The sequence below is a fragment of the Tinamus guttatus genome, unplaced genomic scaffold, assembly GCF_059628265.1.
Source record: "Tinamus guttatus ecotype Peru unplaced genomic scaffold, ASM5962826v1 Tinamus_guttatus_pri_ptg000007l, whole genome shotgun sequence".
Classification (NCBI taxonomy): domain Eukaryota; kingdom Metazoa; phylum Chordata; class Aves; order Tinamiformes; family Tinamidae; genus Tinamus; species Tinamus guttatus.
In genome coordinates, this window is record NW_028288541.1 from 841,048 (window position 1) to 859,866 (window position 18,819).

The 18,819-nt window shown below is 56.6% G+C and overlaps 1 protein-coding gene across 1 annotated transcript; it reads left to right on the forward strand.

Moving 5' to 3' along the window:
* Positions 1-15,434: 15,434 nt before the first annotated feature.
* NKX2-5 (NK2 homeobox 5) lies at positions 15,435-16,946 on the forward strand. The gene is made up of 2 exons (XM_088521252.1): positions 15,435-15,714; positions 16,336-16,946. Exons 1-2 carry the CDS (start codon positions 15,435-15,437, stop codon positions 16,941-16,943), a joined length of 888 nt encoding a protein of 295 aa, XP_088377378.1. The 3' UTR covers positions 16,944-16,946.
* Positions 16,947-18,819: the final 1,873 nt, after the last annotated feature.

Consider the following 18,819-nt stretch of genomic DNA (forward strand, 5'->3'; position numbering starts at 1 on the left):
GAGAAAGGGAAGGGGGAGAAAGGAGAGAGAAGCAAAATGGCAAATAGAAACAAGAGAGAAACAGCAAAAATAAGCAAGGAAGAAAGGGAAGGAACAGAGGATCCAGTCATAGAAAAGAAGCCAAGATAAACAGGAACCTTTGGTTGCCCCACAATCTCCTTGCAAAGGATTTTCAAGAGAGAAAGGCAGATGGTGGGAACTGAGCACTGGAGCTCCCCTCGCTCCTGCACAGAGGTGGACGGATGGCAGCAGAGAAGCCCCAGCTGCCCTTCCCCAAAAAGCCACCTCCCTGGGTGCCAGGGGAGGGCACTCGGCAGAAAACACAACCTCGGCGTGACCCTGCTCGTCACAACTCTGTCCTGTGTGTCCTCCACTGCTCCTGTCCCCCTCTGCCAGCTCCTCGGGAGGGCCCCGCACAGAAACCCCTCTGCCGAAGGGCCGGGAGCCGCGGCACGGGGAGGCTCCCGAAACGCGCCGCGGGTTGGCAGCGGCTGCGGGCAGGTGCTGGGCAGCCCCGGCCGCTCCGCGGGAATCTGCTGCCCTGGCACGCGGTGCGGCTCTGCCGCGTTCCCAAAACCCACGCGGCTCCCAAGGCGCGAGAGCCGCCCTGCGCCGGCCCACGGACGCTGGGCGCCGTGCGGAGCTCGCCCTGCGTGCGCACGTCGAGTCGGACCTGTCGGACCTGCTGCTTTGGACACGCAGGTCCAGGCCGTGTGTGAATTACTCTATTATTACTCATCAGAACCGTGTAAATACAGCGAGGAGAGCCCACGGAGCAAAGATGTGACTCTCCAGAGAGGCATTGCCAAGGATGAAAGGAGCAGTAAAAACAGGGAGAAGTGTCTTGCTGGAGATCCTGCAGCAGAGCAACAGCAAAGCCGAGGGCATGATGCAAGGGGCTCCAGCGCTGCCAAAACGGAGCTGTCGGGAGCCATCCGATACGTGCTGGGTTATCCAAGGCACCCACGTGGGGCTGGCGCATATGACACAGGGCTGCCCGGACACCCGCGGCCTTCTGGAGCATCAGCCGGAGGCCAAGTAGGACACTTCACTTTGGAAAACTGACTCCAGCCTAATTTTAAAAGTAGCGCTAAGTCAAACTGCTGAAATGGTGAAAGCCACAGACTACAGCCAGGACGTGTTGAAAAGCTCAACAAGCTTCTGACACAAATAATTTTGGTTCTGTAAGCATGGAAAAAAATGTCTTTTTTTTTTTTTCATTCTGACTTATTCAATTAGTTTTGTTCAAGTACTTTATCATTCAAATGTTAACTAAAGACTTGAAAAGCAAGATTTTTTTTTCCTTTTCTAGACATATTTCAGAATAATAAGTTCTTCTAGTGCTAAAACCCTGAAGACTGAACAGCAAAAAAAAAGCCTTATTTAACTGCATTTAAAAATAAAGCGCATCCCTCAGAAACTCCAGCCGCAGAGTGGTGAGGGCCTCATTTCTGCAGGGAAATAACCTCAGCCTACAGCCGCGCAGGGCAGCAGGGAGCCCGCGACCCCAGCGGCGGGATTTACAGCAGGATAAACTCGCTGCCCTGCATGATAAAGCGCTCGGGCTCGTGCCACCCCTGCCAACCCCCGGGCCGAGGCCAGAGCTCACCCAGGCCGCGACGTGGGAAGGGACATGGCTGATTGCAAAGGCAGCAGCGCACGGGGACCTCAGGGACCCCCGCCAGCAGCACGAGCTGCTCCCTGCGTCCCCCTCCTCAACGAGGGATTTCCACCCATCCCAGGAGAGCAGTCTGCACCCACGTTGCTGTCACAGCTGGATCCGCGGAGCGCCACGGAGCGCGTTTCCTCGCGGGGCTCCCCGTGCTCCCGCTCGCAGGGATGAGCCCGGGCGCCGCAGGGAAGGCCGCTCCGGGCACGGCGCTGGCTGAGGGCTCCGCGGCGCCGGCGGGGACTCATTTCCCTATTCTGCAGCACCATCTTGCAGCAGGAGGGAGGAAAGCAGCGTCCGCGGCAGCAGCGCGCGGCCGGGACCCCACGGCACAGAGCTGGGGCCGCACTTACAGGCAGGAGCAAAGCGGGCAGGGCGAGACCTGAAATATTTCGAGTCAGGGTGGAAAATTGCCGCCTTGAGCATCCCAGACAAAACCGGCCATCGGCACTGGGGTTCAGCTCAGCCTGGGAACAGTCTGCAGGAATTTCTGGGCACGCTCTGCATCTGTTATAGCCTGCCCCGTGCCACACGCAGGCATGGCCCTGTCCATCCATCCCGGGAAGGAAACGAGTGGGAATTCCCAGCTGCCGCCGCACACGGGAAGGCTCTGAGAGGGAAGTGGCCTGTAGGCCCTGAAGCAGGTAGACAAGGTGACATTAGCTTTAAGGAAGCTTTAAGTGATTGCTTCAAGAGCCTTTTTAGTAAAGGACCATAAATAACTATGAAGGAGGTTGCTACTTAGTGAAAAAAAAATCCGAATGGACCATAATTAGCTATTATCAATACTTTTTTTTCCCCCCACATGAAGAAAAGCAGCCTGACCTGCAGCTGGGAAGCAGGGCCGAGCGCTCCCGAGGCTCCTCCTCCTGCCTGGCCCAGGGAGCCTTTCCCGCCTTGCCAGGCTGGCCCAGGGCACTCAAAATCCTCTCAGCAGCGAAGGACCCTCCGAGCTCCTCATCCAGGAGAGCTCAGAAGCGCCGCCACGTTTGGTGTGGACTCACTTAACCTCTTTTTGGTAATACCAGTTTTTCCCACCAAGCCACTGCTTAGTTATATATGCCGCAGTGCAAAGGCGTTCTGTTGTTTTTGTTTTTTTTTTTATCTAAACTCAGCATGTTGCAAAGGCCACAGATTATGGTTGGGATTACCGTTTTTATATAGAATTTCCCAAGTTATTGGCCTTTTTTGGTTCCTGTTTCTCTTTCACTCGCAGCTCTGAACTCTGCGTGTTCTGGTTCCGGCTGCCCGAGCAGCTCCCAGCCCTGCTTTCCCAGCGCTCCGCGTCCTGGTTCTGCCCGTGCTGCAGTACCTTGTTGCTTGCACTTGAAGGCAACCTTGCACCGTGCATTTCCGCACACGGACAGCGGGGCACGCAGCTGCCTGGCCCGGTGCGCACTCCGCCTTGTGCAGGTGGGAAGAGGCTGAGCCCCAGGCGCGGGAGAACCAGCCTTGCAGTTCTTCTCTCATCCCATTCACCCATGTTTGCCAAATGCGGATTTTCCATTTCAGATCTCCGTGATTTCTCCAGGTGGTCGGTGCCGGATCGAGAGGAGGGCTCCCTAGCGCGGCTCCATGCGCTTGTTTGGACTCCTCTTCATTCAAAACACCAGCAGAGACCACAAATAACAGCAGTGACAGGGGCGGGAGCTTCGTTTTGAGCGGGGACAAGAACAAGCTGGGAAGTATGGAGATAAGAGTGATGATATTCCCTAATCAGCTGGCTCCAAGGAATTTTATCCCGGGATGCTTGGCGAGTCGGTTATCTTGGCCATTAGTGAACTTGTGAGGGACAGGTGAGATACCGGCCGACGGGCAAAGGGCACGGGCAGCGGCTCTGCTCCACGGCAGGAAAAAGGAGGAGCCAGGCAATGACAGACCTGTCTGCTGGACTTGGATTCCTGCAGAAAATGCCCGAAGAAGTAAGGACCTGGGTGAAAATACGATGAGTAAGAGCCGCCATGGACCGGTCGAACCGGGCGAATACGGCGGGTGGTGCAGCACGGGGACGGGCTCTATGCAGAGAAGGAGACGCGATGCAGAATCAAATGCCTAAGCATCCAGGGCATTAAATATGTCACTTCCCTCCCGTGCTGTGAACAGAGACACGTCTAAAGGACACGCAGCCACTTCTTGACACCACTTTGGAAAGAACAACCAGCAACACTGCTGTGAACTAAGCCACATTTATGAAAACATTCCTTTAAGCATAGCAGTATTTAACATTTTCTTCTTTTCCTTCTGCTCAAAATCGCCATCTGGTAATAGGATTTCTGGAACGGAGCCTTGTCTCTACTTTCTGTTTTGGGGATAAGTTGGTGCCAATTTCCAGCAGTTCATATGAATTAAGAGTGCAGAATATAGTTCTCGTAGGGTACGTACGTAGGCTTGAAATCTAATTTAGATACTGAAATATCTGGTGTGAAGCAAGGTGGGGACTATAAAGCTGTTTTCTCTTTGTGCACCCAATATGTCAACCTGCGCACGGTCTCGGAAGACAGGGTAAATTCTCTACATTGTCCAGTTTACTCACAACTTGCCCCAAGCTGGCTGCATCCAACCTGTCTCGAGTTTCCTTTAAAACTTCTGGAAACTTTCATTTAAAAACCTACGGCACAAGATCCTCTTCAGATACAGTTGGCATAATTACTGGTATTTAACTTTGTTTTTGAAAGCAGAAGAAGCCAAGAGGTCTTTGAGGCAAACCTCCCATTTGAGGGCATGGGGAAGTTGGGGAGGACAACGCAGCCGATCCCTAAAGGCAGCACAACCTCGCTTTGCCCATAGGGCTCTGTTAGTTTTGGAAGCAGCACCTGGAAGCTTTGGGAAGCCCTGCAGTGTCACACACACGCACGGCTGTCCCTGGGTACGCAGGACCTGGAGACACACACAGAAGGAAAAAAAGCCACATGGAATGTCCTGGATTTTCTCCTAAAAAGCCATCTTTCCTTGGTCTAAAATTTGGGAGGAAGGGTTTAGAATACGTTACATACCGATGAAAAGATCCTGACTTCTATTGCTTAGAGATTAAATGTGGCCAGAGAGCATTTCCAGGGAAAGCGCCTCAGGAAGGAGCCAGTGCTTGAGCGGTGGAGGAGGCAGAGCCTCCGTGAACAGGGAAATGCAGAAGCAAACACTGAAACCCAGGGGAACTCACTGCCTTTTAGAATCCCACTGAGCTATAACACTGCCAGCTTTTATTTCCATTTATTAGATCTGCTAAAGTGAGAAGCCTTAAGCAATGCTTTAAAAATCATCAAATCCTGCTACTTTTCCAACAGCACAGAAAACACCCACATTTCTGATTCATATTTTCACCTATGCATCACTTTTCCTTTGAGGAGATGAGCGGCTCACGGCCCCCAGATCCAGCTAGAGGAAAATACCCGGATTGCCTAAATTCATCCCCTCCCGTAGGCTGCTGAGAAGCAGAACCCGGATACTCCGAGTGCCATTCCAGCATCTAAAATATTAGCCGGTCTTTCCTCGTAATGCCGGAGAGGAACAATCCGGGGTATTTTTAGCAGCTCCATAGGACTGGATGTATGTGGTGAGCTGGCTCCCGGGTCTCACTCATCCTGCATCGCTGTGTGTTTCCCAGCACGGGGACTTCGCTCCCGGAGGGTTTAGTAGCTCTGCTGAGATAACAGCAGCCCAGTCACATCGCTTTCACATATAAGACAGCCACTCAATCCGCGCTCACTGGTTAATGTCGCTGGCAAAGTGGAACAAGGATACGGTCCCCTGACTCAGCCGTAAAGGTCTGAGCATTTTCAGTGTGAATCTTTCTCCCTGATGCCACAATTCACTCCAGGACAGTTGTCAGCTTTGTGTTTCTCCCCTCCAACAGGAGCCGCCCAAATAGCCACCCCTGTGTGCATGCACGGCTCCTCGCTCGGGTGCCGAGCTGGATTTTTGACCTCTTCCCAAGTGTTTGCTACCGCGACGGCTGCAGACGTCCGTGCCTCCTGCCAGGGAGCACATAAAGGCCATTCCCTGCTCTGAAATTAATAGTGGCTTGTTTGGCCTCCCTGCCAGAGAGGCTGTGATTGAATAACGTGCCCTGTGGCTTCACCCAGCGATCGCTCCTCTCCTTCTCCCGTCCCCTGATGCCGTCGCTTTGCGTGGGGCTCCTCGGCGCCCGTGGGGCCGGGACTGTGTCCGCAGCCCATCCGCAGGCTGCCGGGCCTGGCCTCGCTGCACCGGACACGGGGGCAGGCAGCTGCCCGGGCTGTTTTGGCTCCGGCTGTTTCAGAGGGGACCCACACAAGGAGGTTACCAGCGCGGAGCGGGCACGGAGCCGGCCGGCCCCACGGCGGGCGTCTCGCACGTCACCCCAGCCACGCTGCTTCTCCGGAGACGCGAGAGCTGCCGAGGCGGGAGGAAAGCAGTGGGCATCCAAAGCAAGATCCAAAGCAGGCCTTTCCCTCAGATAAGCGGGAAATCAAGCCTAGAGGGATCTTGGGTTTGGATACGTGAGCGTGATGGGTTCCCCAGCGCCGAGGTGGGTTCCTCAGAGAGCCTTGGCGAGGGGTGGGCAGCGCACAGGGCAGGCTGCTCCCCCACAGCCCGGTCCCGCTTCAGACAGTCACATGCTCCAAAAGGGAATACTAAAAGTTCATACTTATTCCTGACCTCCCCAGGTCTGGCTGCAGGACAGGTGCTCCAAGAACCAGTGCCCTCCAGAGAAACCAGTGCTCAACCCTTCTCTGAAATCCTGACCCAAAGTAGCCCCTGTCTCTCTGTGGGTCTTACACAGCACTAACATTTCGCTCTTCTGCTCCAGACCAGACCAGCTCTGCGACTAGTTTTATTCTGGTATCAAATCTAGCCCTTCAGATCCACTAAATTCAAAGCAGAGTGCTGGAAAAGCCTGAGAAGAGAAGCCAGCCAAGCTGCCTTCCTTGAAGAACCTGAAGGCTGGATTACATGTGCTTAAAACGGAGGAAATTCTGTGTATGGGAATTCGGATTGACAAAAAGTGATGCCTGCTGAAGCCAGGGATGAGCCCAAGATGCTGCTCTGGTGTCAAAAGAAGGAAGAGGCTCTAAGTTGGCTCTGGAGGCAGCTGCGCCCCGGCCACAGCCAGACCGCGGCCCAGCGGCCGTGTCGAATCTCCTCTTTCCCCGAGTTTGCATAACTCCGAGAAAAGGAGATCCAGGCAGCGCCTTATCTCGGCGACAACCTTCTGCAGAGCCTGAGATCCATTTGACAGTTGGGAATGACAAGCGCCGCTCTTGCCAGGGAAGATCATGAACAGCTATTGGCAGCAGCGGCTCTCGCTTGTGTGGCTTCCCAAGCAGCACAAGGGATGACAGATTCATATTAATTCCAGTCAGCGAATTGATTATAAATACTCCCCCGGCCAGTTGCCACCTGATAGGACTGTCTTTGAGTCCTCCAACTGCGGGAGGGAGTTGTCAACTCTAAATTTACCCACGAGCACGCATTATATCAAACATATCACCCTGTGATCCTGGGTAGACGCTCGTGCTGCGGCCCGGCACGGATTAGACCGGAGCCGCCCGGTTCCATGCAGCAGACGGACATCCCGCTGCTCTTATCTCGGGTGCCCGTGGCAGAACGGGACGCATTTGACAGGACGCGGTGGCGCGTCGGGGATGCAGCAGCCACGGCGGTCAAAGCAAGAGCAGTTCCTACGGAGATCAAAAGCTGCCCCCACCTTGCGCCTTCCTGAGGGCCTGAACGAGGTGGCAGCTCCTGTTCCCAAAGACAGCCTTTCCCATCGGGAAAACCCACCACAAGAACCGGCACGAGGAAACTCGCTGCAGGGATGGGGTGTCCAGAAACGGGTGGCGCTGATCCCAACCAAGCAGAGACAACAGTGTCTGCAAAAGCAGTGGGGTGCTGAAAGCTCCCACAGAGGCACTGCTCACCTGGAGGATGGTGAGATGGATGTAACCGCTCCAAATTGCAAAGCCAGGCAAGGAAAGCAAGCAGGGAGCTCCGGTCCTGCCAGCTCTGGATGCGGGCGAGAGCCTCCAAACCAGGGAAATGCGGCAGCCCCCATGGGCCGTGGCTTTTCCACGTGCAGAAAAGGACCTGCCTGGGTGGGAGGACAGGCCGGAACTAATCGGCGTGGGCACGTACCGAAACAAGTCTGTTTCTGGCCGATGTTATCACGTGTGCTCGTGGCCTAGAGCTCGTCCAGGTCACCACGGGCAGAGCGAGCGGCGCCCCTGTTTTGGGACAGCTGCAGATAAAATCTGCCCTCGGACAGACAAGGGCCCTGGAATTACGCGGCTGCTGGGCTGGGTGACGTTTGGCTCCACTTTGGGCATTTTTATGCTTTCACAGCTCTCCCACCTGGGCAAAGGCTGCCTCATCTTTGCCTTTTAGGTATCAGTTTTGAGCTGCTTTGAGCACTTTTGCCCCTTAAACCGAAATTGCACCTGCCTGATTTCTGCCCTGGCTGAATATTTGCAGGAAGCCTCAGGGAAGAGCAAGGCTAGGATAAAAATGAGAAAACCCTGGGGATCTCTGCTTTGAATAAACGAGCGCTCACCTCTGCGCCCAAGCAAGGACTTGCCCATACACTGCAATCAGGAACGCGCATTTTTGACCCCTACATGAAAATCTCCCTAAAAGACACCCCTGAAATGAAGGAACACTCGGGAAAGTCCTTCTGTGCGGTTTCACAGCTTGCTATGCAACAAGGCCGGGAGCCACGCACTGAACAGGAAGGATAAAACCAAATCCTGAGCGTGTTACACGAGCGCAGTTCATCCCGTGCGCTTTGTGAGCTCTTCTGAAGAAAAGGGAGGCTAAAGAGACCCCGAGTGCAGCTTGTGGTGACGAGTGGACACTGCGAAGGGCACATCCCGAATCCCGACCCCGCCACAATTCCTACAGTGACTCCCACAGCCAGTCAAGTAACAGGCCGGTTTCCAGGGGCAGATTGAGGCCCACGGTGCTGGGGCTTACGATGAAAAGAGCCAACGCCAGTTACTCACATCAAGACGCAGAACACAAATCTGTATTTTGGGACATTTTATCCTGCTGGAACTTTAATCCAGCTAATGCTAACACGTCGCTCCGAATAAACGTGGTGGGAGCGAGAACAGGCTCGAGAGCCAGCAAAGCAACCGGAGCAGCGCTGCTTCCACCAGCTCCTCTCCTGCACTTACATCCGCAGGGATGACCCCGCTGCCTCCTTCCACACATCCCCTAACATCCCGGGAATTACCCTGCCAAGGATCACATCCATGCCCAAATCCGGAGCTCCCAAGGCCAGGAATACACAGTGTTCTCCACTCTCTTTTTTTTTTTTTTTTTTGCCACAACTTCCCTCACTTTAAATCCAGAGCTCTGTCTAAATGTGAGCTACAGGATCAGGTTCATATTTTGCAAATCTTATTCTTATCTGATGGACTTCAGCATCAATGTGAGCAGAAATAGAGGTGCTGAGATATGACACAGTGATTCTGAGCGTGGCTGTTTGCTTGTCTTTTAAAAAGCGGGGAGGGAGAAGGAAAAGGATAGTTTAGAATTGTGGTTAGACACATTTTTGTCTCTAGAGGCATTTAGGTTTTTGCCTTCACTTTGTTTATTCTTCTTTGGGACTAAGTAAAGTCATGTTTTGAAACATAGGACATCCCCCTTTCATTTTTAAATACTGAAAATCTAAGAGTTGCTCTGGATAGGGCTCAGGCCTCTCAGAGCTCGGGCTGCTCTGCCAGTGCTTGCAGCCAAATATATTTTTCCAAGTGTTTTCTTGTGGCCTCAGAAACTATTTATTTTTTCAGTTGTTCCACTTGGATGTTACCTTTGTTCACTCTCCAGGAACAGTTCAGTGCCACGACATTTACTTTTAAATCACAGCAAGTAACAGAATTCCTACTTTGGGCCTCAATTATTATACTTGAAGCACGTGAATGAATCTTGTGATTCAGGTATTTAGGCAGCAGCCACGGCCCATGCTGAGGGCACCCGCTCGCCCCATCACCCGGACAGACTCTGCCAAACGGGGCCACAAAGCAGCTGACCCCAAAATATGTGTATGGGGCTAAGGGCAACCAGCCCCCATGGACACAGTGCGGGGGGAAAGGTATCGAAAAACACCCAATATGGGGTCCTGGGGGCAGCCAGCGGCTGCAGGGGGGAGCACATCGGGGAAGGCACAGCGGAGCAGGACAGCCTCGAGACGGCCAGATGTTTTCATCATTATGGAGAAAAAAAAAAATCTGCTGGTGCCTCTTTGCCCGGAGAGGCTCTGGAAGAGGAAATACCCTCTTGAGCTCTGATCGGAGCTGCGCATTAAAACGGTGATGGGCCCGGGACAGAAAAGCAACAGAGACGGGAGGGAGGACGATCCCTGTGACCCTGTCCCTGACATCCGGGCGAGGGTGCCCGCGGGGACCGCGGAGCCGCTTCCCGAGGAGCGAGCGGGAGCCTCGGGGCCGTCCCGGGCCCCCCGCACCCCGCTGCTCCCTCGTCCCTGCGGTCAGGCAGGTGCTGCCTGCGGATGCGCCGGGACGCAGCTCGTGACACCCGTAACTGGGGGGGTGCGCAGGCCCGGGGTGCGGGGGGACACGGACACGGGGTGCGGGGGGACAGCGACACAGCCCCCGTCCCGGGGACACAGCCCCGGCAGCAGCCGGAGCCCCCGGCGCCCCGCGCGGCTCCCCCCGGGCCGGCTCCCCTAATGCTGCCACGAGAAGAAAACCAAAGCCGAGCCGCGAGACGGAGGAAAGCGCTCGGAACTGCGACAAAACGCCAAGAGCGGGAGAGAAAAAATAAAGAAATAAACCCCATCCGCGGCGAAAATCAATGTTTGCTGCGTTTCGCTGTGATTTTTGATTTTTTAGACTGACAAATACAAATTGCGGCGGTTTCGGGCCGGGAGCTCTCGCCCCCCGCGCCGCTCCGCAGAACGGGCCGAGGGAGCCAAGGCGGGAGCGACCGCGGCCCCCTGTGACCCGCGCGATGCTCCCTCGAAACGCAGTTCACGGCACTTGAAACATAAACCCGGGCTTCTGAGGGCAGCAGAAACTTGGAAATTCTATCCGGAAAAAAAAAGCGAAAATAAAAAATAATAGAAATATTTTTGCAACATTTTCGTTTCTTTCGATTTTTTTTTCTAGACACGCTCTTTAAATATATCGTATTCTAACTTCGGTGAACTCTATATTCATCGGTTCAACAAAAACTCTTCCCCAAACGCGTGCACTCGCCGGCTTCTGTTTCAGGCATTTTATTTTCGCGCGGACGGCCTCGCAGTCGTTTTTGTCTTTGCAAGAAAAAGAATAAAATAAAAACGAAGGGGAAAAAAAAAGTCGCGGAAAGATCGGGAGTTTTCGTTTTACGGCTCGTAGGAAAAGAGCAGAAACGGGACTCCCTAGAGGAAAACGACCAATTCCCTGTCCTATTCCCGCAGAAACGAAGGACGGATCGTTCTGCTCCCCGCGGGGAGGAAACAAGGGCGGAGAGGCCCGATCCTGCAGCGGGAGGGCAGAGGCAGGTGCCGCCTTCGGGACTCGGGCAAAAATGAAAGCACGAAAAGCGGCCTGGCTTGGGGAGGATTTTTGGGTTTTTGCTTGCCTTTTTTTTTTTTCCCTCTCTCTCTCTCTTCTCTGCTACCCGGAGCCGCAGCTTCCCCGGGAAGGGCAGGAAGGGGATTTCGCAGAGGGGCGGCCGAGACCCCCCCGGGCAGAGCCCCCCGCTCTGGCCCTTTCGGCCGCCGATTTCACGGCGCTGCGGCCGCGGGTCCGCGGGGAGCGGGCCGGGCGCTCCCGGCTCGGTAACTCCATTCGCCCCCTCTCCTTTCCGCTCGCGCCCGGTGGATATTTGGGTTCTAAGGCACTTCCCTTGGGCAGCCACAGACCCCGCTACGTCTCGGGTGCTGCGCTTGGGCTCAAGCCCCTGTCGCGGTTCCTTAAGGCGAAAATCATTTCGTGCGTTTCATTTTCTTGTCCCTGAAATTTTTTTGGTAGCGACCTGGCCACGTTAGAAAAGCTGCTGCTCGAGCAGAAATTCAGAGCGTGTCCCGGAGCAGGCGCTAAAAACGCGGTGGCTGCGTGAGTGCCCCGGCACGGGAGGGAGGATGCGGTGGCAGCTCCCATGAACCTGGCACAGGCAGAAAAATGAGGCTTAAAAATAAGGAAGATTAAAATAAAGTTTTTGATTGATGTGACCCGCTCCCAGCTTTAGCATCAGAGAGGAGAAAAGAGAAAAAGTAAAAATCCCCAGCGCTGGCAGGGCAGGAGCCTTTCGGACTCTCCCCCACTCCCTTTCTCCTTCTGGGCCGCCAAGGTCAAAATCCCCTGAGGCCGGAGCGTGGAACGGGGCTGGACGAACTGCGGGCGTACGGGCTGCTGCGGGAAACGGTGGTTCGTTAGAGTCAAAAATAAGGACAAAAAATACATATAGCAAGAAAAAAAAATAGCTGCGACGGAATGAGGTACCTGGACAGCTCCAGAGCCTCTTCCCTGGGCTAGAAAGGGAGCAGGAAGCCCCTCGGCAGCCCCGGGGAGCTGCGGCCACCGCGAGGGACCCGCGGGGCGAGAGAGCTGCTCAAGTCGCCCTTTCTCAAAAGCCCCTTCCCAGTCTGCGCTCGAACTTGGACATCTGTTGAGCGGCGAACGGTCCCCGAGCCCCGGGGGACGCGCGGGGGTCCCGGTGGCTCCGGCCGCCCGCGGCGGGAATAGGAGCCTAGCACGAAGGCGCTCCGGGAAAACCCTAATAGGCTATTTCGGGACTACCGGCTCTTAGCAAATCTATAGCACCTGAAGTGTTAGCACTCAATTAGTGACAGGATTTCAAACCCCGCCGTTTACTGGGGAGGCATAAACAGAGTCCCCGGGAGATAGCCGGGCATTAGAGCAGGAGGGAGCCCCGCACATCTTAACCGGCTGGGATTAAGAGCAGAACTTTTTAAAAAGCTCCATTTCCCTCTCTCTAAACAGTTCGAGGTGTCGAAATATCAGGGGGGAGGATGTGCGCTCCGCGGCTAATTGAGGGGCAGGTTGGTTTTCAGCGAGAAAAAGCTTTTTTTTTTTTTTTAATGGCATTTAGCGACTCAGGCGAAAAGCAACGAAGAAGGGTGTGAAAATCCACCAGGGAACCTGGCTGAGCCCCGAGCAGGCAGCAGGAGTGCCCTGCGGGTAGTTAAGATTCTAATTCTGATTATTCTGATTCTAATTTCACCCCTAATCAACAGTGTCGTCGTCCCCCCCACCCCGAGGTCCCAAACGCCCCTATTTGGAGCCGATCCGCGGGGCTTGGAGCCGGTGCGGAAGGGCCGGGGGGCGCGGGGGGGGACCGAGCCCCGACCCGCAGGGCCCGCGGGCTGCTCCGTGTCACTGACTTATTCATCAATCAGCCGGACACAGAGCAGAGCCGGCCTCTCTTCGCGGAGTGTTTGCTTTTTCACCAATTATTGCGGCCCTGCAGCTCTTTTTGTTGATACAGTAGTTCTAAAAAGTGCTAATGTTCATTTATCAGGGGGCCGAGGCCGGGACTCCCACTAGTTGCGATTCTTCCAAAAATATAAACACGCGGAGAAGGGCCGAGGCTGAAGCTTCCATTTGTTTCTAAACCGCAGTATTAAAAGTGATGCAGTGTTGAAGATAAAGCGGAGATAACGGCGTCTGTCTCCCATGAATGTCTCCCCGGCGCATTAATGACATTCCAAATGATAGTCCCGGCTTATCGCTCAATTAATCACTTCCCCCTCTGCGGAATGAGCGGCCGCGAGGCTCGGGATCCGTCGGGAAGCCCCTCGGGTTGCAACGGGGACGGATGTGTCAAGGCAGCTCCCGCTCCCCCGCCGGGATCGCGCCCCGGGATCTCCCTGTGCCTGGCCCACTCCAGGCTTTTCCCGGGAAAGGCGTTTTGGGAGCCGAGGAAAAGGGATATAACCCGGGGTGGGTGAAGGAAGCGCTCCCGTCTGCACACATGCACCGGCAAGGCGAGCCAGCAGAATATATAAACTCTCTCTGCATATATAGTATATAAATTGCTTATATTATATTATATTATATTATATTATATTATATTATATTATATTATATTATATTATATTATATTATATTATATTATATTATATTATATTATATTATATTATATCCCCGCTCCCGAGCAGCTGCTCTGGCAGCGCGGCCGCAAGGGCCGCCTCGGCTCCCGCCTCCCCTCATTAAACCGCAATATTTCAGGCCGCCCCGTACACACTAATCGCTCCAACTGTCATCGCAAGATCCGGCTCCGATTCGCCAGCAGAGAAGCCCCCAGGACCCCGCAGCGTTGGCAGCGGCAGTTTTTAAGAGGCTCAGGTGCTGCTGCGGCCGGTTAGGTGCCCTAACTCGGCACCTCGGAAGGGAGCCCGAGTCTCCTCGGGGACAAGGGTGTCAACGAGGGGCACGATCTAGAGGGATGAGTCCCGAGGGGCTGCGGGGAGCGGGGGGGCGGGTGCCCCGTGCCCCGGCGCGGACCCGGGTTTTCACCCGTCTCGGGATTTTTTGTTTCTTTCCTCCGAGGAGGGATGACGCGCGCGCCGCCCCGGCCGCAGCGCAGCCAGAGGGGGCTCCGAGCGCCCCGCAGCCCGGCCGAGGAGGCGCCAACTCACCGCATCCATGGAGGACTTTTCCGCTGCGGCTCCCCCCGGGCCCTGTCCCTCTCCTTATCTCCTATCGGCCCCGCGGGGCGCGCAGGGGGACAGTCCGTTCCCCCCGTGCCCTTCGCAGCCGGCCGCTCCGCACCACAGAAGTCGCTCAAGGGGTATTTTTTGTTGTCCGCGTCCCCTCCCCAAGGCAGAAAGCGCCGCGACGCCCCTCCTCAGCGCGGGACGTTGCTGCTCGAGTTGATTTTAGCGACTCCAAGTGTGTTAAATGAAGGAGCCCCCGCGAGCCGGCGAGGGGCCCGGCCCGGGGCTCGCCCGGCGCTCGCAGCAACCTCCTCTATTCGCGACGAATCCAACGTGGGGCTGTCGCAGCCACCCGTGTCCCCCCCGCTCCCGCATCTCTGTTTGTGAAGTTTTCAAACAAACCCACCAACATCCGCCCCAAAACCCAAGTAGAGACTCCGTAGGGACCCCTCTCCCATTAGGATTTTTCAGGCGCCGCATCAAACTAGGTGTTTAAACCCCAAGCACCGATTTCCCCATGAACGCGCTTCACGCTGCCGAGAATTCCCGTTTTCTGGTTCCTGCGATCGGATATTGCAGAACACTAAAAACGAAACCTCCACTCCTTTTCGTTAAAAAGAAAAAAAGAAAAAAAAAGAAAAGAAAAGAAAAGAAAAGAAAAGAAAAGAAAAGAAAAGAAAAGAAAAGAAAAGAAAAGAAAAGAAAAGAAAGAAAAAAAAGAAAAGAAATCAGCACATATTTGGCTGACGGTTTCCTCCCGGCCTGTTTATTTAATCTGACTGTATGATAGATGGCATCAGATAGTGGCTTTGTACACACTGGGCCATTCTGTATTTTTTTTTTTAATGGATCAACAAAACTCAGCGGGGAAAGCTGGATAAATACAGTACCGCCCCTTTAAATGCACGGGGATGTTTTGGACATGTATTACTATATTAGGTGACACGCAACTTTGCATCTCTCCCACCATCACTGCAATGTTGGCCAATCGAAAGCTAAAGTCCCCCAAAAAGTGCCTAGTCCCTCCTTCCCCTCCCTTATGCTCCGCTGCTACCTGCGCGCCGCGCACAAGCGGGGGCTCCTCGGGGGCTGCTATGCGCCCCCCCGGCCAGTGCCGGCTCCGCTCCGCTCCTCATCCCCCTGCCCACGCGCGCGGGCTCCGCGATGTTCCCGAGCCCCGTGACGAGCACCCCCTTCTCGGTCAAGGACATCCTGAACCTGGAGCAGCAGCAGCAGGGCGGGCTGGCGCCCATGGAGCTGCCGCCGCTCGGCTCGCCCTCCTGCCTGCTCGCCGCCTGCAAGCAGGAGAGCTGCGGCACGGAGGCCCTGGCCGAGCCCCTGGCCGAGCCCCAGCCCCTGCCCCGCGGCGCCTTCCCCGGCGCCTGCTACGCCAAGAGCTACGTGGAGATGGGCCCGGCCAAGGAGCCCGGGCTGGACAAGAAAGGTAAAACGCGGGACGCACCTCGGGCCCGGGCGGCGCCGCCGGGGAGGGATGGAGGAAGGTGCGGAGGGAGCGAGCGCCGGGCCCTGCCCGCCCGCGACAGGGCCCCGCTGGCGGCGAGGACCGAAGGGACGTGGGGCAGCCTCGGGCCCCGGCGACAGCTCGGCCAGGGAGGAGGAGCGGGGCGAGGGAAGGCGCCTTCACCCTCTCCCGGCAGCAGTGGTGGGAACGGGCCGGGGACGCGGTAGAGATGAAGCGTTCCCACTCCTGGCCTGTTCCACGGGCTGGGGACACGTCCCGAAAGGCACCGGCGGGGCCCGGGCAGAACGGAGGAACAAACCGCGTTTCGCGGGGCGGGCAGGGCAAGGCCGCCTGCCCCAGGCTGCGGCGGAGGGAGCGGGCCCTGGCTTCGGTGAAGGACAGATCGGAGGAAAATCCCTTCCGAGGGAGCAGCGAGGAGCGCGGCGGCGCCGGGGCCGCTGCGGCGACCCGCAGTGCTCCGGGCACCGTGCCCAGGGACGGGGCGCACGGGTCCCGGCCACTGGTTTCTTTTAAGGGGAAAGGTTATTTTATATTACTTCATTTTGAACCTTCCTTTCCCCTTGCCCGCTTGTTTCGCTGCAGAGCTGTGCTCGCTGCAGAGGAGCCTTGAGCAGGAGAAGAGCGAGCTGGACGATGCCGAGCGGCCCAGGCAGAGGAAGAGGAGGAAACCGCGCGTGCTCTTCTCTCAAGCGCAGGTCTACGAACTGGAGAGGAGGTTCAAGCAGCAGAAGTACCTCTCGGCCCCCGAGAGAGACCACCTGGCAAACGTCCTAAAGCTCACCTCGACGCAGGTGAAAATTTGGTTCCAGAACAGAAGGTACAAGTGCAAAAGGCAGCGGCAGGACCAGACGCTGGAGCTGGTGGGGATGCCGCCGCCGCGGCGCATAGCGGTGCCCGTGCTGGTGCGCGACGGGAAGCCCTGCCTGGGGGACGCCTCCGCCTACAGCTCGCCCTACAACGTGAGCATCAGCCCCTACAGCTACAACGCCTACCCTGCCTACCCCAGCTACAACAGCCCTGCCTGCAACGGCAACTACAACTGCAGCTACCCGTCCGTGCAGGGCGTGCAGCCCGCGCCGGCCGCCAACGGCTTCGTGAACTTGGGCGTCGGGGACTTGAATTCGGTGCAGGCGCCGCTGGCGCAGGGCGGCGCGGGGCTGCCCACGCTGCACGGCATCCGCGCCTGGTAGGGCCGCGGGGACATCCGCGCACCGCGGGGACATCCGCGCACCGCGGGCGGGTCGGGTCGGGTCGGCGCGGGGCGGTTCGCGCGGCGGCTCCGCTCCGGGCGGGCCGGGGGGCAGGTGGAACTCGGTGGCGGGGCAGCCCCGGCCCCCTCGGCTCCCCGCTACACGAGGCCTTTACCCTGCTTTCTTTTTCTTTTTTTTTTTTTTTATTTCCTTTTTTTTTTCCCCAAAGCATCCGCTCGTTTTGCTAACCTCGTTCCGAATAATCGCCCCTAGCAAGCCAAGCCCTGCGGACTTTACTTTTTTTGTTTTGTTTGTTTTCTACTCCTCTAATAATTATTGTTGAGCTTCACGTGTAATGTTTGCACTTCCCTACGGTCACTGCTGTCCGGCCCGCTACGTCTCGCGGCCCCTCGGTCTCCCCCCGGTGTTGCTCCCGGAGAAGCGGGGGGACCCGGCGGCCGCCGCCGCCCCCCGGCCGAGCAGGGCAGTCCCCCAGGTGCTTCCCCGAGGCGCGAGGCAGCGCTGAGGGGCACGGGCTGCTCCTGACCCTCCGGGCCCCGCGTTGCTGTATGAGCTGCTGGAAAAGGCGGCTTTTGGCATTAAAGAGAGTGGCAGAAAAACGCGCGGCTCCCTCGCCTTCCTTCCGCCCGCGAGGCTGTCCTGCGTTCCGGGAGCCTCGGGGGGTTTCCACTTCTTTTCCATCCTCGTTTTCCCCGTTTGGTTTCGCCCCTCCACCCGAACTTGTCCAATTCTCCTTCCGCGGAGCGCCAGGGGTGCTCCCGTTTTCAGGGGGGATTTTCCCCCAGCACCAGCCGTGTCTCCAGAGCCGCTTTCCCGGAGCGCAGGGCGGGCGGGACGCGGCGCGGCCCTACCCGCCCCCCCGGCCGGGGTCCCCGCGCTCCGTGTGCGGGAGCCGCGGCCAGGGCCCGTTCCTGCCCCGCGCCGCGAGGCGGCTGGGGGGTGTAAAGCCGCTTTTTTACAGTAGTCACTATCAAGTGTCACTTATTGAGAGCGAGGAACAACAAACACCGTAATTCAGCGCAGTCAAAACATCCTCCGAGCGTCTGAGAGGCTGATAAGGTGATGGGGGAACCTGCCGCCTCTCCCGCCTCGGCACTATCGGCCCCATCAGTAAACAGGGCTGGAGCCAGGGTGGCTGTGGCCCTGGGACACGGCAGGAAAGGCGTGGGATCAGGAGCCATCCCAGGCCTCCATCCTCCTTCCTGAGGGACTAACCCCCCGCAGCGAGTTGGGCTGTGCAGACGAGGAGCTCCCACCTCCTCCCCATCTCCGTACGCAGGAGCCCCGGGTGCACACGGGGACCCTCAGAAAAGGGCAAAGCCCAAGTTAACACGAGGGGAGGCATCAGGGTTAGCTAAACAGGCATCATTTGTGCTCAGAAAGCGGCCTGGACTGCGCTCACTCAGGCTGAACTGCACCACGATCCAGAAGCAGCAAGAGAGGAAATAAGTCCACACAGCAGCCCAGCACCCCTTTCACTCCACCATATTCTGAACATCCTTCCTCTCCTCTCAGATCCCACCACTTTTTCTTCCCATCTTATTTATTTATTTATTTTCCCCCCCCTCCATAAGATCTTAAAGCTAAAGCTCTCAGGGGATCTGACTGCCCAGGGGCACTTGGGTCTGTGGTTACTCTGCAAAGGCAGCTCTGGGCACAGGACTTGGGTGCCCTTTCCCAAAGGAAAGGCCCTTTCCTGGGCTTGCGCTACACCCGGTCGGCCAGGGATCCACGTGCACAGACCCTGCCTGAAAAGCAGCTCACACCCCACTTCTCCCTCTGCCTGCCACTCCTGACAGAACTGCAGCCCGAGCAGATGCTCGGTGGGATAACAGAGGGACTTGGAAGAGCAGCC